This window comes from Saccopteryx leptura, chromosome 3 (assembly GCF_036850995.1).
Source record: "Saccopteryx leptura isolate mSacLep1 chromosome 3, mSacLep1_pri_phased_curated, whole genome shotgun sequence".
Classification (NCBI taxonomy): domain Eukaryota; kingdom Metazoa; phylum Chordata; class Mammalia; order Chiroptera; family Emballonuridae; genus Saccopteryx; species Saccopteryx leptura.
Genome location: NC_089505.1, coordinates 77,479,019 through 77,503,636, shown reverse-complemented (window position 1 = coordinate 77,503,636; position 24,618 = coordinate 77,479,019). Strand labels below are relative to the sequence as shown.

The 24,618-nt window shown below is 43.8% G+C and overlaps 1 protein-coding gene across 1 annotated transcript; it reads right to left on the bottom strand.

The window, feature by feature from the left end:
- Window positions 1–289: 289 nt before the first annotated feature.
- Window positions 290–24,618, bottom strand: LOC136399345 (zinc finger protein 420-like). Its single transcript, XM_066374424.1, has 5 exons — window positions 24,494–24,618; window positions 21,399–21,613; window positions 15,398–15,539; window positions 6,507–6,577; window positions 290–3,426 (listed from the first exon to the last, which is right to left on the bottom strand). Exons 2-5 carry the CDS (start codon window positions 21,411–21,413, stop codon window positions 1,894–1,896), a joined length of 1,761 nt encoding a protein of 586 aa, XP_066230521.1. The 5' UTR covers window positions 21,414–21,613; window positions 24,494–24,618; the 3' UTR covers window positions 290–1,893.

Genomic DNA, 24,618 nt, shown 5'->3' with positions numbered 1-24,618 from the left:
AGAGAAACATACACTGTGTCAATGTCTGCAAGTTGCAAATTAGAGTATTTGCTTTTTCTCCACTTTTGTTTTCTGTCATTCTACAGTTTTGTACATATTTCTTAAATGTTCTCAGTACTGGTTTATGGTCTCATTTGGGATTAACAAATATCTTTGTCCAATGTAAATCATTGTGTGATTTTCTTTTTGCACTCTTGCTAGTGTTCATGAGAAACATATTATCATTTATTTTTTGTGTGTGTGATAAAAGCACAGAGAGGGACAGATATAGACAAAAAAGGAGAGGAGAATCATCAATTCTTTATTACAGCACCTTAGTTGTTTATTGATTCCTTGCTCATATCTGCCTTGACCAGGGGCTACAAAAAAGCGAGTCATTCCTTGCTCAAGCCATTGATTTTGGGTTTCAAGCCAGCAACCATGGTGTCATGTTTATGATCCCACACTCAAGCCAACAACTTCGTGCTCAAACTGGTGAGCTCGCATTAAAGCCAGTGACCACAGGGCCTTGAACCAGGTCCTCCACATGCCAGTTTGATGTACTATCCACTGCACTTTGCTACCGCCTGATCAGGCTGAGCATATGCTTTTAATATAATTCCATCTGGAGAACGCTCAGGGTTCTAGAAATAACTTTAGATTGTAAAAAATAAACCACAACAGCAAGGTTTTGGTAAGTTAGGACGAGAAATTATCTAAGGTGATACATGGTAAAAGCTCCGAAGTGTGAGAAATTCTGTTGCTCACAGTGTTGTCGAGAAAGGTTCACATACTGTCTAAAGCTTCCCATATTCTTTATGTCTGTTCCTTTTCTATCCAGTATTGTCAGATTGAATAAGACATGTATAAGGACAAAAATTGTCTAACAAAAATTGAATTTTAAGGCTTCTCTGATCTTCAATGATGTTGAACAAAGCTTAAAAGTTTCATTAAATTACTGACATTTTTACTGTTCATATCCATCCTTAATTCTGCAATGTTTACAGTGCAGATAAAGGGCTTTTAACATACTTTACAATTACAAGGTATCTCTCTGGTATGTAGTCTACTGCTCAGAAAGAGAAGTCATTTCAAGTTTTGTCACAACCTCCGTTATCTGTAAGGCTTCTCTTGAGAATAAATGTTTGAATGTTAAAATTCCCATACCAGCCCTGGCCGGTTGGCTCAGTGGTAGAGCGTTGGCCTGGTGTGTGGAAGTCCCGGGTTCGATTCCCGGCCAGGGCACACAGGAGAAGTGCCCATCTGCTTCTCCACCCCTCCCCCTCTCCTTCCTCTCTGTCTCTCTCTTCCCCTTCCGCAGCCGAGGCTCCATTGGAGCAAAGATGGCCCAGGCACTGGGGATGGCTCCATGGCCTCTGCCTCAGGAGCTAGAGTGGCTCTGGTCGCAACAGAGCAGCGCCCCGGATGGGCAGAGCATCGCCCCCTGGTGGGCGTGCCAGGTGGATCCCGGTCGGGTGCATGCGGGAGTCTGTCTGACTGCCTCCCTGTTTCCAGCTTCAGAAAAATATAAAACAAAAAAATTCCCCTACCAAACAAAAACCTTATTACACTCCCTAAAATGTAATATCTCTGTCCAGTATGCAATTTCTGATTTTGAGTAAGGCTTCAGGATTGGCCAAAGGCTGTGGCACATTGTCTACATTGATAGCGCTCCTCTGCATTATGAAGTCTCTGATGTTCATTAAAAACTGAGAAATGGCCAAAGGCTCTTCCATATTCCCTACATTTAAAAGGCTTCTGACCAGTATGAAGTCTCTGATGTTCAGGAAGGTTGGAGAAAAACCTTTAGTCTTTACCACTTTCTCCACATTTAAACAGTTTCTGACCAGTATGAACCCTATGCTGATTAAAATTTGATGATCTTCAAAAGGTTTTGCCACATTCTCTAAATTTTTATGATTTCTCTCTTGAGTGAATTCTTTGATGTATAGTAAGGTGTGACTTCCGGATAAAGTTTTTGCCACATTTTAAACATTTATGACACCTCTCTCCAGTATGAATTTTCTGATGGTTTATAAGACTTGATGAGCTTCTAAAGTCTTTGCCACATTGTCTGCATTTGTATGGTTTCTCTCCCGTGTGAATTCTCTGATGGGAGGCAAGAGTTGAAGATTGTCTAAAGGTTTTGCCACATTCTGTACATTTGTATGGTTTCTCTACCAAGTGAATTCTTTGATGTACAGTAAGGTATGAGTTCAGGATAAAGGTTTTGCCACATTCTAAACATTTATAAGACCTCTCTCCAGTATGAAGTTTCTGATGTTTTCTAAGATTTGATGAACTATTAAAGGCTTTGCCACATTGTTTGCATTTGAATGGTTTCTCTCCCGTGTGAATTCTTTGATGTGCAGTAAGGTGTGAGTTCTGGATAAAGGTTTTGCCACATTCTAAACATTTATAAGGTCTCTCTCCAGTGTGAATTCTCCGATGGTTAGTAAGAGTTGTAAGATCACTAAAGACATTGCCACATTCTTTACATTTATACGGTTTCTCTCCTGTGTGAGTTCTTTGATGTCTAGTAAGAGTTGAGGGTTGGGTAAAGGCTTTGCCACATTCTCTGCATTTAAATGGTTTCTCTTCCATGTGAATTCTTTGATGAGCAGTAAGCTGTGACTTCCATATAAAGGTTTTGCCACATTCTAAATATTTATTAGATATCTCTTCAGCATGAGTTGTTTGATGTTTAGTACAAGGTGAGGAACAGCTAAAGGTTTTGCAATATTTTCTGCATTTGTATGGTTTCTCTCCAGTGTGAGTTCTTTGATGTACAGTAAGACTGGAGGATTGAGTAAAAGCTTTGCCACATTGTCGGCATTTGTATGGTTTCTCTCCTGTGTGAATTCTTTGATGTACAGTAAGAGTTGAGAAATAGCTAAAGCTTTTGCCACATTGTGTGCATTTGTATGGTTTCTCTCCTGTGTGAGTTACTTTATGTCTAATAAGAGCTGAAGAAAAGCTAAAGGCTTTGCCGCAATGTATACATTTGTGTATTTGCTCTTTGGTGTGAATATTTCTCTCATGTAAATTAAGATATGAATGCCAATTAAATGTCTCTCCAGATTTTTCATATTTATCAAGTTTTTCTCCACTATGGACTTCCTTAAGTATATTTACATGGAATATTTCATTGAAAGTTCTGGTACATAAATTGTACGTGTAAACTTCCTCCTCAGTATGAATATTCTCATTTTCAGTATAATCTGAAGATTGCTTAAAAGATTTGACCCTTTTACTTTGTTCCTTTGTTATCTCCACCACATGAATATCCTGATGAATATTAGAATGTGACACCTGGTCAAACACTTTTCCTTGTTCATAATGGTTCTCTGGAAACAAAGTTTTCTCATGTTGATTATGGATTGTTGCTTCTTTAAAGTTTGTCCAATGTTCATTGAATTGGTAACATCTCTCTTCATTATGTGTACTCTGGTAATCATAAAAGATACATATGCTTTTAGTGAAAGTTATAATTTCATTTAATATGTACACTTATTCCCAAATATCTACTTTGTAATACCTATTAAACCATGTTGGCTGTATAAAATTTGCTTTAAAGTTAATGAATAGTATAGATAATGAAATGAAAAACATTTGAAAAACAAATCCAATGATTATTTCCTTCAAATTTACATAAGTTCCTAGCTTTTCCAGATTACCTTCCAAAAATATGTAATAGTAAAGAGTAGGGTTTTTTTGTGGGGTTTTTTTTCTGTATTTTTCTGAAGCCGGAAACAGAGAGAGACAGTCAGACAGACTCCCGTATGCGCCCGACCGGGATCCACCCGGCAAGCCCACCAGGGGGCGATGCTCTGCCCCTCTGGGGCGTCAGTCTGTTGTGACCAGAGCCACTCTAGCGCCCGGGGCAGAGGCCGAGAAGCCATCCTCAGCGCCCGGGCCATCTTTGCTCCAGTGGAGCCTCGGCTGCGGGAGGGGAAGAGAGAGACAGAGAGGAAGGAGAGGGGGTGGGGTGGAGAAGCAGATGGGCGCTTCTCCTGTGTGCCCTGGCCAGGAATCGAACCCAGAACTTCTGCACGCCAGGCCGACGCTCTACCACTGAGCCAACCGGCCAGGGCTAAGAGTAGTTTTTGATCTTCACTTTTTTTTTTTTTTTTTTTTTTTAGTAGAAGAAAAGGAGGCAGAGAGAGTCCCACATGCACTCTGACTAGAATCAACCTGGCAAGCCCACCAAGGGGTAATGTTCTGCCCATGTGTGATGTTTCTCAATTCTTCAGCAATGGAGCCACTTTTCTAGTGCCTGGACAAGAGACCACAGAGCCATCTGCAGTGTCCAAGGCCAACTCTTTAAGCAATACAGTCATGGCTGTGGGAGTGGAAGAGAGAAAAGCAGAAGCAACAGGGTGATGGGAAAATAAGCCAATGGTTAATTTTCCTGTAGTTCCTGACCCAGAATCAAACCTGGAACATCCACACTCTTGGTCACTGTACCACTGAGGAAACCGGCCAGAACCAATCTGCATTGTTAGAAACTACTGATAGGCAATGTAGCTGACTTAAAGAGGGAATTTAACAAATGTGTAATATTTTGACCTACTTAGAAAACAGTTATTCACAAATAACAGTTCCGATCTTCCCAGATAGCTCACTTGGTTGGAGGATCATCACGAAGCACAGAGACTGCTGGTTTGATTCCCAGCCAGGGCATATACAGAAATAGATGTACTTTACTGACTCTTCAACCTTTTCCCTTCCTTTCTTTTGACATAATCAATGCAATAAGTTTTATTTTTATGATATTTTTTAAAGTGGCAAAGAGAGATAGGATCATTGAGTTGCTCTTGTATGAGCCTTGACTGGGGAATCAGCCCAGCAATGTCCCTGCTGTTGGACAACTCTGCAACTTACCGACCTATCCAGGCAGAACTCAGTTTTTTATTTTTAGAGAGACAGAGAGGAGCAGGGAGAGAGAAGGGGACAAGAAGGGAAGCATTCATTTGTAGCCCCACCCTGTTGTCCATTTATTGACTGCTTCTCCTGTGTGCCCTTACCAGCGATTAAATCCACAACCTCGTTGTTTCTTTCTTTTTTTTTTTTTTTTTGTATTTTTCTGAAGTTGGAAATGGGGAGGCAGTCAGACAGACTCCTGCATGCACCCGACCGGGATCCACCCGGCATGCCCACCAGGTGGCGATGCTCCGCCCATCTGGGGCGTCGCTCTGTTGCAACCAGAGCCATTCTAGCGCCTAAGGCAGAGGGCACAGAGCCATCCTCATTGCCCGGGCCAACTTTGCTCCAATGGAGCCTTGGCTGCGGGAGGGGAAGAGAGAGACAGAGAGGAAGGCAAGGGGGTGAGAGGAATGGCCTACCAAAGGGGCAGAAAGGAATGGCCTACCAAAACGGGGTTTCTCCACCAAACTGCCGGTTTCCTTCAACTGCTTATCTCACTGAGTAATGTTATTCCTATTGGAATAGGAAGCGCAGATGGGCGCTTCTCCTGTGTGCCCTGGCCAGGAATCGAACCTGAGACTCCTGTATGTCAGGCCAATGCTCTACCACTGAGCCAACCGGCCAGGGCCTCCACAACCTCATTGTTTCTATATGATGCTTTTAACCAACAGACTGCTTAACAGGCCAGAATGCAATAAACACTTAAATAATTGATGATATTAATGGTCCCACCATGGCCAAAACCTTCCATTGGTTTCACTGTCATCCCAGTACACAAAGGTCTCAGGTTCAAAGACTAGTCAGGGCACATACAGGAAAAGATCAACGTTTCTGTCACAATCTCCCTCTCTATCCCATTCCTCTCTATACAGTGTGTCTGTAAAGTCATGGTGCACTTTTGACCGGTCACAGGAAAGCAACAAAAGATAGAAATGTGAAATCTGCACCAAATAAAAAGAAAACTTTCCCAGTTTTTCTAGGATGATGTGGCAGCACGTGTGCATGTGCAGATGATGATGTAACACCATATATACAGTGGAGCAGCCCACAGCCATGCCAGTCGAGATGTGGACGGTACAGAGGAAAGTTCAGTGTATTCTGTGGCTTGCTAAATTCAAATCTGTGACCAAAGTGCAATGTGAATATCGGCATGTTTATAATAAAGCGTCACCACATAGGAATAACATTACTCAGTGAGATAAGCAGTTGAAGGAAACCGGCAGTTTGGTGGAGAAACCCCGTTTTGGTAGGCCATCAGTCAGTGACGAGTCTGTACAGGCTATACGGGATAGCTACCTAAAGAGCCCTAAAAAATCTGTGCGTGAGCCCACATCGAACTGCAATGAATAGGTATGAAACTAGGAGAGTTTTCCTTTTATTTGGTGCAGATTTCACATTTCTATCATCTTTTATTGCTTTCCTGACCCGGTCAAAAGTGCACCATGACTTTACAGACACACTGTATATAAATATAACAACAAATTATAATTGAGGCAGGTTAGTTCTGTCCATATTAATATCCTTTCTTGTCAGCACTCTTCCTTAATTTCTAAGGTTTTCATTAAGTTTACATTACCAAAATCACACCTTCAATAACTTACCAATAGTGTTTTAGAGAACAAATCTGTGCCTTGATTTTGTAACAAGCTCTGGTTGTCTTCAGATGGCATAGCTGAAAGATACAAAATAAATATTCAGTTATGACACAAGGTAAATGGTCATACCAGCAACTACTGACAAAATTACATTTTAAGTATGCCAAAGGCAGGTTAAGAGTTCAAAGCAAGACCAAGAGAGATAACAATGAAAAAAATCACATTAGAGAAAAATAAAAACTTATATCCATTATAAAAAATATCTGCTGAAACACCAAAGCACACCAGGGCGATATGGTAAGAACATTCCCAATTACCAGTTTCTTCTCAACAAAACACAGAAATGGCAGGGCTGTACGCTCAATGAACTGGATGCTTTACTGCTTTCTGAAAGATCATTTCTGTTTTGCATGACAGAGTGCCAAGACAATGGCAGTACATGGTGAATGTACTGTAAAGACCAATTTTTAAAAAGTAAATGTTCAAGCACACAGAGACTGCATTACTGAAGAAAGATTAATAACAGAAAGAGCATGACCGTGATGATGCAATGGGTAGTGTGTCAACCTGGGATACTGAGGTACCCATCTCAATCCCTGAGCTCTCTGGTCTGAATGTGATTTCATGTACTTTGAGTGTAGGCTCAAAAGTTTAAGAGCACGGATAGCAGGTCTGACCATATGGTGGCACAAATAATAGAACGTCTGCCAAAATGTTGAGGATCCAGGTCCAAGATCCCAAGGTCGCTGGCTCAAGTGCAGGCATACCAGTTTAACAGTGGGGTCACTGGCTTGAGCACTAGGGTTGGTGGCTTCATGCCCAAAATTGCTAACTTGAGCAAGAAGTCATTGTCTCTGGTGAAGCTCCACATCAAGGCACATATAAGAAAAAAATCAATGAACTAATAAGGTTCCCCAACTATGACATGATGCTTTTCATCTCTGTCCCTTTCTGACTGACCTTATCTCTCTCTCACTCACTGAAAAAAGCAAAGAAAAAAATTTAAAAAAAACACAAAAGGAAAAAATAATATCAAGTTCGCCAGCTTGAGCACGGGATCGTCATGATTCCATGGTTACTCACTTGATCCCAACGTCCTGGCTTGGACAAGGCATCACTGCCTCAGCTGAAGACATGCAGTCAAGACACATATAAAAAGTAGTCACTGAACAACTAAACTGACTCAACTACGAGTTGATGCTTGTGATGCCCCTTGCTTTCTCTCACTCTCAGTTAAAAAAAATGTATAGGGGGAGTCATCTTAAAATGAAGAAAAAAGAATCAGGGTCATTGTAAACAAAAAAAATCAACAATGTGAATATAAATGTTAAGAAACAAAACTATAGAAACAAATGAAACTATAGCATTTGCAGAAGCATGGACACACATAGAAGGTACTGTGCAAAGTGAAATATGTCTGGCAGAGAAACACATGTACCATATGTCAATAATATTTGGAATCTAAAGAATATAAATAAATAAACAACCAGAAGCAGACTCACAAGTACAGTGAACAGACTGATGACTGCCAGAGGGCAGGGGAGTTGGGAGACTGAGACAAAAAGTTAAAGCACTTGAGAAGAACACAGTGGTAGTTACAGAACGGTCATGGGATGTAAAGTGCAGCATGAGGTATATAGTAAATAATACTGTATTAACTATGCTGGGTCTTGAAAATATCATGGGAAATAATTTTAGAGTTTGTACAGTATATTAAGGTCTAGCCGCTATGCTGTACATTTGAAAGTAGTTAAAATTAATCTGCAGAATTTAAAACTACATAATCATTCCAGTGATCAAAAATTCTTCTATATTAACTATAATTTATAACTGAGTGTACCCTCAAAAAGCAAAAAGTTTGCATCATGACATTATACAGTAGAAAATTTCTTAGACAATGCATTTAAATCATTCAAAAATAACTGTCAAGTGTAATTGTAATAAGGATATTCAAATGACAGAAATTTTTTCTGGTATACTGTATTTCACATAATCTTATAAAAATAAGGCTGTAATCCACCTCAAAAAAATAACATTTCTAAATTAAAAAAGCATTACAAAGTTGTAAATTTCAAACAGACTGTTGGTCAAAATAAGTTTGTAAATATTATATATATATACTTGCTTGCTTATAGTTTGCATTGGGTGTGGGAGACAGGCTGTGAGCCAGCAAAGACATCATAACCTAAGGCTTAGTTTTAAGCCTAGGCTTTTCCCCACACCCTTGACTGTTGGATGATAGGGGGTGATGCACTCTCATGAGGAATCCCATTTATGCCTCAGATAAGTGACTTTGTATCAGAGACATCTGTATTTGTATATTGGATTAAAGGTTTTTGATTTCTACACTATAAAATGGGGCAGAGGAGCTCATGCAGGAAGAGAGCAGAGAAAGGCCACGTGGAGGAGAGAAGCAGCCAAGATGGTGGAGTGCTGAGGGAGAAGCCAGTTTGTGCAGAGAGAAGGAGATGGGGATCAGAGGTGAATAAGGCTGGTGAGGTTAGAAACCTTTGACTCTAGGAAACTCGGATAAGTCAGTGGCTTTGGGAGCCCTGAATGGAAAAGGAAGTGTTCTCCCACTGTGTATTTCTTGCCCACCAGGTGCAAGCTGGGATTAAAGCTAATGGCCCACCAGTTCTGGCTCCGTTTTTTCATTACTGTCTGTCCGAATCAAATGTGAACCTGCACTGGCCAGGTGGCTGTGTTGGTGCCCGCAGCTACTGGTTTTATATTTGGTGTAGTCTGTGGCAGGATTTGATACAGTTCAGTATGGAGTCACCACCACCTTTGAGCAGTGGAATAGAGGACTGGCTGCTGTTATGGTTACCCATGGCTGTCCTTTTGAGGACCGTAAGCTAGCTGAGTTTTACAGCCATGCGTGAGGAAACCAAGAACTCTGTGGAAGAGGCTGACTGGGACCTGCAAACATAAGCAGTAGAAGGAGCTGGAGCAAATGTGGGATAAAGAGATGCTGGCCCTGAGGCCAAGGCCCTGGCCGGTTGGCTCAGTGGTAGAGCGTCGGCCTGGCGTGCGGGGGACCCGGGTTCGATTCCCGGCCAGGGCACACAGGAGAAGCACCCATTTGCTTCTCCACCTCCTCCCCTCTTTCCTCTCTGTCTCTATCTTCCCCTCCCGCAGCCAAGGCTCCATTGGAGCAAAGATGGCCCGGGCGCTGGGGATAGCTCCTTGGCCTCTGCCCCAGGCACTAGAGTGGCTCTGGTCGCAGCAGAGCAACGCCCCGGAGGGGCAGAGCATCGCCCCCTGGTGGGCAGAGCGTCACCCCTGGTGGGCTTGCTGGGTGGATCCCGGTCGGGCGCATGCAGGAGTCTGTCTGTCTCTCCCCGTTTCCAGCTTCAGAAAAATACAAAAAAAAAAACAAAAAAAAAAGATGCTGGCCCTGGAGCTGCAGCAAGCATGGGAGGAGGCTGACCTGGTTCACAAGATTCACTTGGACATTGCCCTGGATGTTGTGGAGAGCCAGGAGTGGCAGGAGGCCGGGGCCGGAGCTGCAAGGCCCGCAGCGCAGAAGGCAGCAGCGGCCCGGAGCTCAAGCCTGGCTGTGTGAGCTGGTGTTTTCAGTTCCTCTTTGGAGGATAAGAATCGGGCTGGAGTTGCAATCCAAACTCTCCAGAAGGTGAGAGCCCAACAGCAAGGAGTACCTACTACATCCCTGGTAGGCCTGCGATTTTGGGACATAGGGGTGGCTGCCATTATGGTCTCTGGAGTAGAGATGGAAATGCTGACTGCCATTGCCATGTGCTCCTCCTTGGACAGTGTAAGACCTGCCAGAACGGCAGGGATTAGGGGGGCGGCTGAGGCCCCATGTGCGAGGACTGATTTCCTGGACTATGACCAGATTGAGCACTGGCTCCTTTGTTGGATGGACTTACAGATTTTGGACAATGTGAAATACCCTAATAGGGGTGGGGAACAGCTTTGCTGGAAGCACTCCCCTGCCCTGGGAAGCTTTCCCCATGGCTAGAAAGAAGTCAGAGGACATTTGGCACTTTTGGCAAAGTGCTCAGAGACTGGTGAAGTGTATCTTTGTATTTGTTGAAATTGTATGATTTGTCATTTATTTATTTATTTATTTATTTTTTACAGAGACAGAGTGAGTCAGAGAGAGGGATAGACAGGGACAGACAGACAGGAACGGAGAGAGACGAGAAGCATCAATCATTAGTTCTTCATTGCGCGTTGCAACACCTCAGTTGTTCATTGACTGCCCTCCCATATGTGCCTTGACCGCGGGCCTTCAGCAGACGGAGTAACCCCCTGCTGGAGCCAGCGACCTTGGGTTCAAGCTGGTGGGCTTTTTGCTCAAACCAGATGAGCCCGCGCTCAAGCTGGCGACCTCGGGGTCTCAAACCTGGGTCATCTGCATCCCAGTCTGATGCTCTATCCACTGCGCCACCGCCTGGTCAGGCAATTTTGTCATGTTTTTGTAATTTGTGTAATGTGCCTAATTTCCTTGTGCAGAAATACCTGTGCTTTAGATGTTAAGTGAGCAAAAGGGGTGGAATGTTAGTCAAATTAGTTTGTAAATATGATATGTTTGCTCACTTATAGTTTGCATTGGGTGTGGGAGACAGGCTGTGAGCCAGCAAAGACATTATAACCTAAGGCTTAGTTTTAAGACTAGGCTTTTCCTCACATCCTTGACTATTGGATGATATGGGGTGGTGCACTCTTATGAGGAATCCCATTTATGCCTCAGATAAGTGACTTTGTATCAGAGACTTCCTTATTTGTATATTGGATTAAAGGTTTTTGATTTCTACAATATAAAATGGGGCAGAGGAGCCCATGATAGAGAGAGCAGAGAAAGGCCACGTGGAGGAGAGGAGAAGAAGCCAAGATGGTAGAGTTCTGAAGGAAAAGCCAGTTGTGCAGTATTTGCAGAGAGGAGATGGGGAACAGAGGTGAATAAGGCTGGTGAGGTTAGAAACCTTTGACTCTAGGAAACTCAGATAAGTCAGTGGTTTTGGGAGCCCTGAATGGAAAGGGAAGTGTTTTCCCACTGTGTGTATTTCTTCCCCACCAGGTGCAAGCTAGGATTAAAGCTAATGGCCCACCAGTTCTTGGCTCCATTGTTTCATTACTGTCTGTCTGAATCAAATGCAAACCTGCACTGGCCAGGCAGCTATGATGGTGGCCATGGTTATTTGCCATACACAGACTAATGTGTAAACATTTAAGATTAAGCACACCATAAGAAAAAAACATTCAGACAAAGCAAATAAAAAAGCTTATCATTGCTTTTGCCTAGAATAAACTTGAATTAAGGGACAAAGCCGCTTCCTAAATAGGAAGTGCCCCATAATGCAGTATCGCACTTCTAAAAGGAGAACACTTTTATCCCACTCCTTATCCAGCCGCTCAAAGGAGAACAATTCTGCGTTGTATCAGCACTTGTGAATCCAAAAGTGTCGCCATCGCGTAACAAGTATATTCCAGGCTTTCGAGCGGGAATGGTAGGAAATTAAATAAAAACAGACAAAGAACTAAAGACATATATATATAAGATGCATTTTAGTAGGAAGCCACAGCTTCTTGCCAGCAGTAAAATTACCACCCTAGCCCAGCAGCAAAAACATAGCCACTGCCCTAGCCACATCCTTCTTTATTATCCTGGGCAAAGTGGAAATCAGCAATTCAGTGATGTTTCCAAGGCAATCCAAGAACTCCACACATGTAGGAAACCTCCCACACATTACTTAACAAACATAAAGAAGTTACTTCCTTCCAGTCCTTCCGGGGAACATGGGGGGCAGGACAAGCAACACAGCCTTTTGCAACTTAGGTGAGGTGGGGGGATGGACAGACTGTCAGCTTACAGTGAGCTCACAGCACCTCTGTCTCCCAGTCTCCAAATTGCAAAATACCCTGTTTCTTTTTCGGTCCCCAAAACAAAAGCACAAATATGACAAAGATTTCATCAAAAGTGAAAACAAAAAAGACACAGTCCTCAACAGCTCTCAACTGCACATGAAAGAATTACAGAATGACAGTGATGATGAAAGCAGGTAACAGTGGACACTTTCCCACCTGCTGGGCAATACTCCAAGGTCACCTATTGTTGTAAGGTACCAAAAAGCTGCAATATTAATATTCTAGGAGAAAAGGTCAGGCTTTCCTGTCCTGTCTTTCCCTTAGGGAGGGGAGAGAGAAGAATGTAGAAGTTTCTGGCTTGCAAGAACAATGGGTCATTTAGTTTTAAATCTAAAATACAGGTTAACTGAGGAACTCCTTCCCTGTCAAAGGGAGACATAATTTAAATATTTCCCTACATTGATTGTTGTTCCTCCCCCTTCCTGGAATCCTGAGAGTAACATTCCTCTAGGCAAAAATGGGAAGAGGAAACCTAAAATATTTGTAAACATCTTTGATTATGTTACCTTAAAAGTCTCTCTCTCTTTTTTTTTTTTTTTACACAGAGGGAGAGTCAGAGAGGGACAGACAGGAACAGAGAGATGAGAAGCATAATCATCAGTTGATGGCTTTCTCACATGTGCCTTGACTGCAGGCCTTCAGCTGACCAAGTAACCCCTTGCTCAAGCCAGTGACCTTGGGTCCAAGCTGGTGTGCTTTGCTCAAACCAGATGAGCCTGCGCTCAAGCTGGTGACCGCAGGGTCTCAAACCTGGGTCCTTCTGAATCCTAGTCCGATGCTCTATCCACTGCACTACCGCCAGGTAAGGCGTTACCTTGAAAATCTTAATGTTTCTGTGTATCCCCTAAACAAATGTTGTAAGCTAGTGCCATGATGTCATGCTCTCCCCCACCCATGTGTAATCAAGGGCATATAAACAGCCCCTGAAATGTTTGGGGAGCACATGATTTGGGTTTCCAGACTGCCCTTGTCGACTGTATGTGGCCGGTATTTTTAATAAATCTCCTCCTTTAATAAAACTCTTCAAAATTCACTTGAACTTGGTGTCTTCTATGTAAACCTGTGGAATTGAGATACAGGTACTTTTACTACACTATGACAGTAGCTATTGAAGGACTTCATAAGATAAGTAGAGACATAAAATTAATGTGGACAATTAAAAAATACAGACTGGAAATATTTTTTCTTCTTTTCCAAGCTAAAAAGGGGAAGATAGAGAGAATTATGCATGCACTTCGAAGTGATCCAACTAAAAACTCCTATCAGAAGCGGTTATTTATGCATCTGGGGCCATGGTCGCAATTGATCTATTTTTAGTGCTTGAGTTAGAAACACCATAGAGCCATCCTCAGCACCCAGGTATAATACAGTGGAACCAAACAACATACGGCTTAATGAGGGAGAGAGAGAGTGAAAGAGGGAAAGAAGAGAAAGAAGGGGGAAGAGAAAGGGTGGAGAAGCAGATGGTCACTTTCCCTATATGCTGAGTGGAATCGACCTGAGGACATCTATATGCCAAGCCAACACTCTCCAAGTGGGCCAAATGGCCAAGGCCTAGACCAGAAATTTATAATGATAATTCATACTAAGGAAAAGAACATTTTGAATTAAAACAGAATTAGATCTTTATACTTTGGGGAGATGCTTTGTGTTGTAATGAAATCACTGAGTGTATATTATGTAGGGTCTTGTGTGACTCACCCATAGAATTAGAAATGATAAATCTGGCCTGACCAGGCAATGGAACAGTGCATAGAATGTGGAACGGTGATACGGAGTATCCATGTTTGAACCCCCAAGGTCACCAGCTTGAGTGTGGGCTCACCAACTTAAGCACAAGATTGCTAGCTTGAGCGTGAAATTATAGACATGACTCCATGGTCGCTGGCCTGAGCAAGGGGTCTTTCACTGTGCTGTATCCCCACATCAAGGCACATTAAAAAACCAATCAATGAACAAATATGTTGCTGCAGAAAAGTACTAATGCTTCTTATCATCCTTTCTTTGGTAAGAAGGAAGGAAGGAAGGAAGGAAGGAAGGAAGGAAGGAAGGAAGGAAGGAAGGAAGGAAGGAAGGAAGGAAGGAAGGAAGGAAGGAAGGAAGGAAGGAAGGAAGGAAGGAAGGAAGGAAGGAAGGAAGGAAGGAAGGAAGGAAAGAAGGAAACAAGGAAGGAAGGAAACAAGGAAGGAAGGAAAAAAGGAAGGAAACATCTGAAAACACAACATCAGTCCGCAGGATTCCTGAAACTTCTGCAACTAATTTGAGGATCTCAACCACTTTCATTAAAAACTCCAAATGAGAGAAAAAATGGCTCATCATGTAATTCCTCAGGTATGTGCACATTTTTTCCGTGGCGCCCAAAGCTTTGGAAGAGGACTCATCATGGCAGCTCTCAGTCCAAGGTTTAGACTTGGCCCCCCTGCTAATGTGATGACAGAGGTCACTAGAGCAAAAGCAGAGTCCTGAGAGGATGCAGGAGCACAGGACGTGTTGGAGACCAGCTGTCGCTCTCTGACAGCAACCAGAATAAACCTGGGCCTCTCACAGCCCTTCCCACTGCAGCAGCTTCCCAACCACACTTCAAAGTCTGGCCTCCTCTGTGACCTTTAGATCTCTTCCCTGCCTCATCTGCTTCCTCATCCCACCTACCTCGGTGGAAGGATACAGTCATTTTCCTTCCCAGCTCCAATTTCTAATTCATTTTGTGCCCAGGTGAGAAGACATGGTACAATATTACAATGTTCTAGAGAATAACTTTCCAAAATACTGTTTTGTGATAGCACCTTAATCATTCTAGACAACATATAAGTTTTCATACACTGAGTTCTAATTAATGTACATCATGGAGACTTTGTTTCTACACCAGCAAAACCCATATTTGTTCCCTCATAGCAGAACTCTAAAATCTACCCTGCAAGGCAGAAGCTCCCATGTGATGTTCCCCCTAACGAAGGAAACAAAACGCTGCAGGTAGAGAATACACTCAGGAAGGAAGTCATCCTCACCCAGGAAGACCAGGTTCCTGTAGTTCTCTAACATCACATCCTTGTACAATTTCTGCTGGGCTGTGTCCAGGTATTCCCACTCCTCCTGAGAGAAATACACAGCCACATCCCTGAAGGTCACATTCCTGAAGGTCAATGGTTTCTAGAAGAAAAGACACATTAACGAAAGTCCACAGTCTGAGTTCATAAATCCTTTTATCATGAAAACAGGGTTAGAAGAGGTTCTGTCCTGAGAGAAAATGATTCAGTAAGATCATTTTCGCCCAGCAATAGATATATTTCCTGAGTGTGTGTGAGAGAGAAAGGAGGTCACAAAAACTGGTTTGAGAGAGATGAGAAGCATCAACTCAAGCTGTGTGACTTTAAGTTGTTCACTGACTGCTTTCTGATATGTGTCTTGACCAGGAGGCTCTAGCTGAGTCAGTGACCTGTTGCTCAAGCCTGCAACATTTAGACTCATGCCAGCAACCATGGGGTACTGTCTATGACCCCACGCTCAAGCCAGTGACCTCGGAGCTTTGAATGTGGGTCGTCAGCCTGACCGGGCAGTGGCACAGTGGATAGAGCGTTGGACTGAAATGCGAAGGACCCAGGCTCGAGAACCCAAGGTTGCCGGCTTGAGCGTGGGCTCATCCGGTTTGAAGCAGAGCTCACCAGCTTGAGCCGAGAGTCGATGGTTTGAGCAAGGGGTTACTCAGTCTGCTGTAGCCCCCCGGTCAGGGCACATATGGGTGAGTGATCAATGAACAACTAAGGTGCTGCAACAAGGAATTGATGCTTCTCATCTTTCTCCCCTCCTGTCTTTCTGTCCCTCTCTCTGACTCTGTCTCTATCACAAACAACAACAACAACAAAAACTAATCATCTCAGTCTGAATTTAAATTAAACATTAAAAAAAAAAAAAGAATGAATGTGGGTCTTCAACATCCCAGTTCAGTGCCTTATATACTGTGCCACTACCTGGGCAGGCAACAATACTCTTTCTCAAAAAATTTTTTGTCATCTTTTGTTTTCTTAATCTTTTATACAGTATTACTCCTTAACTTATTTTCTAACACTGAGTAACGAGGATTACACATGTCTATAAATACACTTACACAGACTAGACTTTCAAAGAAGAGAGTTTTAAAACTAAGGCATCACCATGACCTGGTACGTCAGTTGAATAGAGCATCCTCCTGATATACCAATGTGGCAAGTTTGATTACTGGTCAAGGCACATACAAAATATCAACCAATTAATTAATAAATAAGCGAATCAGCAAGTTCATGGCTTCTCCTCTCTCTCCCTGTAAAATTTATCAAAAGAATTAAGGTATCAACACAGGCATGTGCATTTGTCAGTGCTGTATTTGTATCGCTCACTATCAGTTGTGTATATTTGTCAGGTGGAAAAGTCACGAGTTGTAAATATCACTACTTCTTCAATTTTGACATGGAAAACAGTGAACTGCTGTTTTTAAAAAATGCTGATTCTCACTCAGGAGTTCTGGGATGGGGCCTGTGTTTCCACACCTCTAACAAGCTCTCATTTTACCAGTGACACCAATGTCTCCAGTCCACGTGCCACACTCCTGAATAGCACAGAGAAAGAAAACAGAGGGAAAAACGCATACATGAGTTTGCGCTGACATTTTAATGGAATTTCTACTTCTCAAAGAACAGCATGTATAACAACCACAAATTTACTATATGTAACCTTAGAACAAGATACTTCTTTCCTTTCTGTGAGACTACTTTGTGAAACATACAGTGAAGGGTAGACCTTGAATTTTACTTCAAACATAACCTACAATTTTTCAAAAAACAGTACAAACACTGGCCCATACTCATAAGAAACCTCATAAACATCTATAGAAGTTTCTGTAACTGATAATAACAAACTTCTTAAGCAATTAGAAAAAATATCTCAAATAATGTTAACATGTTATGCACACAGATATGATAGGAGAACTGGGTACAATTTGAAAGTGATAGCGCCTGACCTTTGGTGGTGCAGTGAAAAAAGCATCAACCTGGAACAGTGAAGTTGCGGGTCTAAAACCCTGGGCTTCCCTAATCAAGGCACATACGGGAGCCTTTGCCCTTAAAAATGAATAAAAATCTTAAAAATAAAATACAATGATAGAAAATAACAGGAAATATAGATTTTATGATTCTGTACTTTCATGAATCACTTGTGACTAAAACTCAATTCGTTTTTTGGAAACAGAGAGAAAGAAAGAGACAGAGAGCCAGAAAAAAAGAGAGATGAGAAACATCAGTTCTTTGTGGCATCTTAGTTGTTCCTTAATTGCTTCCTCTTAAGCGCATTGACGAGGGTGGGAGAATACAGCAGAACGAGGGGCCCCCTTACTTACCCTTTAGAGCAAACCAGCATCCTTGGGATTCAAGCCAGAGAATTTTGGGTTTAAGCAAGAGACCATGGGTTAGGTCTATGATCCCATGCTAAAGACAGTGACTACATGGCTCAGGCTGGTGAGCCTGCGCTGAATTCAGTGACCTCAAGGTTTCAAACCTTGGTCCTCTGAGTCTCAGTTCAATGCTCTATCCACTGCACCACTGCCTGATCAGGCGATACTCATTTTTAATAAATATAGCAGCAAGAAGAAAATCCATAATACTAGAAAAAAATTTTAAGCAATTGATTTTTTATACACATTCATGTAAAGCTATCTGCTCTGACATTGTAGGCATACAACATAAAGAAATTACCTGAAAATGATCATAAAAAAGAGGAATTTTTGCAAATATCTATCCACATGTAACCCCCACATTTTGTTTAACACTGCCTTAAAATAGGAAGACATTCTCAGCAATCTAGTGAGCAATTCTCTTCTATCTGCTCTTCTTTGTCAGACCTTCCCCAGTTTTTCGGACCCTTAGAAGGTGCATTTTCCGAATTGTGACGCACAGTGGAGACACTGCAGCCACATGAACCTAAACCCTACATTCCCTTCTTCACTGACACCCAAGCCTCTGACCAGTCTTCATAAGGATGTTGGACACAGTTACCCTATGTTGCTGTCACAAAGGGGATATTTCTATTATTTGAAAGTGATTAGAGGATAATGGTGGCACGAGAGATACCCCTAATCTCTTCCTTTGAAATTTCAACAAATTGAACAGTTACAACACAGTGAAGTAACCCCAGCTGGGCTCACAGTGCACCTGAAAGATCCTCACACCGAATAAACTGAGTGAATGACACATTGAAAATAGAAATGGAAGATATAATGCCCTCAAGATCAGCTCTGAAGAGGAGAGAAACCAGCCTAACCAAGTTTTTCTTTCTTTTTCTTTGCTGCACTGTGGGAAGGAGGAAGGGCCATGCTGCCTGGGTCTTGTTTACTGTGAAATAAAGAATAAACTCCACAGTGCCTGAGCCTCCTTCAGATGGGAGAAGCAGAGAGGCTGAGGGGCGGAGGGTGAGGTGCTGAACTAAGGAGTGGGGACTGAGCGCAGGGTCCAGACCAAGGTTCCAGGGGTCTGCCTGCAGCCCACTCTCTGCACTGAGGCAAAGTGCAGCGCCCCAGCCTCCCAGATGCCAACTTGCTCACCTTGCAGGTAGGAAGAGTGGCAGTGGCTGACCCCACAGCTAGCTCTCCAGAGCCACTCTCTCCCCTGAGAAACAGAGCTATTCCACATTAGGTCCCGTGAATTTTTGCAAAGTTGGGAGGAGCACCCAGAGACCTCAAATCACCATTGCAAGAACCTTAAAGCCACCAAGCCACCGAGCCATACAGCTGAACCTGTAAACCCTCACTATACGCCACACCCACCACTGACTGCGGCCCTGCCTGCATCACTAACAGGAAGGTCACAGGAGTTCTTCCCAAGAATCTCAGAGCCAAAACTTGCAGCACAGAAACGCCTACTGGAAAAAACAGTAACCTCACAAACCTGATAATAAATTTTCCTTTTACTTCTTTTCCTCTTCTGTGCTTTTTCATTTTACTTATTATGTATAAAATTTTTACATTTTTGATGACTTTCTTATCAGTTTTTTTTTTATCAGTTTTTATTTTTCATTTTTTAGTTGTTTCTTGTTAGAGTTCTTAAAAATACCACTCTCAAATGCCATCACAAAAGAAGAAATCAAATACCAAGGATACACAAGAAAGAGACGTAATTCATATAGATAATAAACAATCTCCGTAAATACATCTCACCTACAAGTAAACCTTGGACATAAAAGAAAGCAAAGTTAAAACTGAAGTTATTAAAAAAAAATCAATGAGTTGCCAAATATACTACTGAGCCATAAGACATGATATAGTGCCATTCATGACAATATGGGTGGACTCTGAGAACATTATCAGCAAAAGGTAAGAACTGTTTCCACACATAGGTGGGACATAAAACGGAGGCTCAGGGACATCGAAAAAAGTGGTTACCAGGAAGAGGTAATGAGGGGAAGAACAATAAATGTAGGAGTGCAGGGAAAGGTATAAAAAGGAAGGACAAATACAAGGTGACAGAAAATGTTTTGACTCCAAGTCATGGGAATACAACATAATAGCATAAATACTATGAAAGTGTCAACCTAACACCTATACACTCTTGTTAATCAATGTCATCCTGTTAAATTTAATTTTCTAAATAATAAAAAAAAGTGTTAATTCACAGTGAGAATTGTTCATGCCCTCAGGGAGCCTGGATGGAGAGAAGGCACAGAAGGCTCTGGGAAAAATAAAAGAAGTATATAAGCTGCTGACCCTGACATTAAAAGAGCCTGGGTTGGCCCTGGCCAGTTGGCTCAGCGGTAGAGCGTCAGCCTAGCGTGCGGAGGACCCGGGTTCGATTCCCGGCCAGGGCACATAGGAGAAGCGCCCATTTGCTTTTCCACCCCTCCGCCGCGCTTTCCTCTCTGTCTCTCTCTTCCCCTCCCGCAGCCAAGGCTCCACTGGAGCAAAGATGGCCCGGGCGCTGGGGATGGCTCTGTGGCTTCTGCCCCAGGCGCTAGAGTGGCTCTGGTCCCAACATGGCGACGCCCCGGAGGGGCAGAGCATCGCCCCCTGGTGGGCAGAGCGTCGCCCCTGGTGGGCGTGCCGGGTGGATCCGGTCGGGCGCATGCGGGAGTCTGTCTGACTGTCTCTCCCTGTTTCCAGCTTCAGAAAAATGAAAAAAAAAAAAAAAAAAGAGCCTGGGTCCCGGCAGATGGTTCAATAGGTTAGAGCAGGGGTCCCCAAACTTTTTACACAGGGGGCCAGTTCACTGTCCCTCAGACTGTTGGAGGGCCGGACTATAAAAAAAAAACTATGAACAAATCCCTATGCACACTGCACATATCTTATTTTAAAGTAAAAAAACAAAACAGGAACAAATACAATATTTAAAATAAAGAACAAGTAAATTTAAATCAACAAACTGACCAGTATTTCAATGGGAACTATGCTCCTCTCACTGACCATCAATGAAAGAGGTCCCCTTCCAGAAGTGTGGCAGGGGCCGGATAAATGGCCTCAGGGGGCCGCATGCGGCCCACGGGCCGTAGTTTGGGGACTCCTGGGTTAGAGCATGGTCTTGAAGTACAGAGGTTGCTGGTTTGATCTCTGGCCAAGGCACATATAGTAAGAGATCAACATTCTCGCCTCTCTCACTCTCTCCCTGCCTCTCTCTAAAATCAATAAACATGGAAAAAAAAAAAAGAAAAAAAAAAAGAAAGAAAAAGAGAAATAGACTGACCGTGGTGGCACAGTCAATAAATCGTCAACCTGGGATGCTGAGGTTGCTGATTTGAAAACCAGGGCTTACCTAGTCGAGACACATATTCCCTACAAGCTGATGCTCTCCACTTCTTCCCCATTTCTCTGCCTCCATCTTTCTACTATCTAAAGTAAATAAATAAATAGATGAATAAATAAATAAATATAACCAAATGGACACAACTTCACTAGGCAAGAACATCAGAAGTAGAGAATTAAAGGTTATGGGTCCTAAATCCACTAAAGTTAGGAGGAAAAGCAAACACAGCTTCTCAGCAGGACACATCACTTACCTGAGAAGCAGCCATTCTGTCCTCGTCCAGCTCCTGCTTGTGTCTCAGGTGACAATATGTTGAGGAGTCAAGTCTTCATTTGGAGAATGTGGCGCCACAGGTGTCCACAGAACCCCTCTATCCACTTCCACCACAGTCACAGACAGAAGGACCTGGAAATGCTGAAAAGGCCACACTCTCCTGTCCTTCCTCACTGGAGTCAGCCACAAGTGCTCCTGCAGGGAGACCACACTGTATTATTTTCCTGTCTTCACCTGTCTGTCCTCCCTCAGACGTCCACACATTCCCACAGCAATGAGAACAGGCGCTGCTCTCCTGAACGCCCAAACACTACACAGCACCCTGTCACCTCCCCTGACAGTACCTGCTCCCCACTCTCACTAATGCATCCCGGGCGCTCTCCTCTCTGGAGCATGTCTGTGCTTCCCCACTCACCCCTGCCTGTCTCTCTTCTAAGATTCAAGGGTTCCTCTTTTGCTTCTGAAACCTGTTTTCTGAATCCACTTCTACCTCTGTGACTTGTTTTTTGTAAATGTAAGGGGGACTGACAGGAAGAGAGAGATGAGAAGCATCAATTCTTCATTGTGGCTCTTTTGCTGTTCATTGATTGCTTTCTCATATGTGCCTTGATGGGGCAGGGGGGAAGCTATAAGCAGAGCCAGTGACCCTTTGCTCAAGCCACAGACCACGGCCTCAAGTCAGCGACCTTGGCCTCCAAGGCAGTGATCTTTGTGCTCAAGCCATGACCAAGGGGTCATTTCTATGATCTCACACTCAAGCTGGTGACCTCAGGATTTCAAACATGAGTCCTCTGAATCCCAGTCCAACGTTTTATCCACTGTGACACCACCTGGTCAGGATACTTCTGTGAATTCTAAATAAAATTTATAGTATGAAAAACAAAAACAGAAAGCAAATGCTTCCAGGATTTTTCCTGCTAATCCCTGGCCTCATCCTGGAATCACCTAGAGCAGCTCATAAAAACAACAGTGCTACCTGACCTGTGGTGGCGCAGTGGATAAACTGTCAACCTGGAACACTGAAGTCACTGGTTCAAAACTCCAGGCTTACCTGATCAAGACACATATGGGAGTTGATGCTTCCTACTCCTCCCTTTCTTCTCTTTCTCTCTCTTGCCCTAGCTATGTTCTAAATTGAATAAAGAACTAAACAAAACAACAATGCTGCTCTACCCAAAGCACCTCTCCAAGTTTGAGTGGGATGGTGAAGGTGATGTCCTTTCTTAAAAATCAAGCCATCAATAAGACCCCAGAAAGGAATGGTTTAGCTTCAACAAGCATGCAGATCCCTTGGGGATGAGCACTCTACTTGAAGGTGTGGTTCTGCAGGTCTGCTGGCCCATGATACGGCATCTTTATCTAGGTCCCTGTGGTGCCTGCACTGCTCCCTCAGAGCTGTTTACAGCAGCATGGCTGACGGGTATCAGACACAGCACACCTCACACTTCTGGATACTATGAGGGCAATTTCACACTTTCAGTTACTAATTCAACAAATCACATGAAAAAAAGAAAAAACTGATGAACATTTGATGAACTCAAGATACAGGCTCTGACGGCTAAGATCAGATATCCTTACCAAGTGCACAGTGAAATAGCCTAATATACTTTACTAAATAGAAATGGCTGTTTCAACATATGATAAACACTAGAATGGATAGGGCTCAGAATTAAAACTTGACACAATATATTTGAAAGAAAAATGATATGGAATCTTTTTTAATGTAAGGACGTCTAGAATCAAAGGTTTTAAAAGTTGAGACTGCCTCATAATTGGCAAAAAAAATATGTTATGGTTATGGCCTTGGCCAGTAGGCTCAGCGATAGAGCGTTGGCACTGTGTGGAAATCCTTGGTTTGATTCCTTGTCAGAGCACACAGGCTCAGTGTTCATTTCCTTCTCCACCCCTCCCCCTCTCCCTTCACTAGATCTTTCTCGTTGTCTCCTGCAGCCAGTTCTTTACTGGAGCAAGGTGGCCCAAGGCGCTGAGGATGATGGCTCCATGGCCTCACCTCAAGCGGTATAAAAGCTAAACACTAAAACAGGTGCACTGCAGAACAATAGTCCCAGATGGGCAGAGCACCTCTAGTAGGCTTGCAAGGTGGGTGGACACCGGTGGGGGCGCATGCAGTAGTGTCTTTCTTCCTCCCTGCTTCTCAATTAAGAGAGGAAAAATAAAACAATTATAAGTTGTGGTTTTGAGATATCACCAATGCTTATTTTTAAAGTTAATAACTACTGCAAGAAAGCAAGCATTCAACAGGCTAAGATTTATCTCAATAGGTTTTTTTTTAATTGAACTAAATGTCAAATGCGTAATAAAAGAGGTAAATTCATTGAGAAAAAAAAAATTATTTCCTCCCCTACTTCTGCTCACCAGCCCCCTCCCTGCGCGCCCTTCTCTCCGGGCCCCTCCCTCTCCTCGAGGTTTCTTCCCTTCTCCCCCTCTCCTCGAGCTCCATTCCCCTGTTACTGTCACTCGTCCAGTCGCACCCCGCGCACCCCCCACATTTCCGTCTCTTTATGGCCCCTCACTGACCTCTCCTCCCCCTCCCGTGTCTCTCTCCATACCCTGACCCCTCCCAGCACCGCTCTGCGCGCCCCGGGGCCCCTTCGTTGTCACCGCTCCCACACAGCCCTCCCCGCGCGGGGCCGGGGGTCTTCTGGGGACCCCGTGTTCTCCCCCCGAATCCTCGCCCCACGGAGAGTGTGATCTTCCTAGGCCCAGGCCTCTTATTAAATGGAGGTGGGGTCTCAGGAAAGGGTCCGCAGCTACCCAGGCCGCGGGTGGGGGCAGTCCGGGCTCTACGGGGCGAGAGAGGCCGGGCGGGCGGAGGGGCGCACACTGTTCGTCTCCAGCGCCCGCGTCCGTCTCCCGGGACTTTAAACAGCGTTGGGGGGGGGGGCTGACCCCTCGGGACCGAGGCAGGAAACCCCGCGGCAGGGGGCGACCCACACCCCACGGCGGGGGGGACAAGGGCGGGGCGGCCTCAGTTTCCCCGGATACCGACGCGGAGCCCCTACCCGGCAGCGAAGCGGACAGGCTCGGGGCCTCTCACCGGGACTCCGCACTCACCGCTGGGTATTTGGGAGCAGCGCTCCCGGCGTCTGCAGCAAACTTCAGCGCCCTCAGCGAACCTCAGGAGCCTGCATGCAGGTATGGGGACGAGGAGTGTCAACTTTAAACCCGGAAACCCAGCA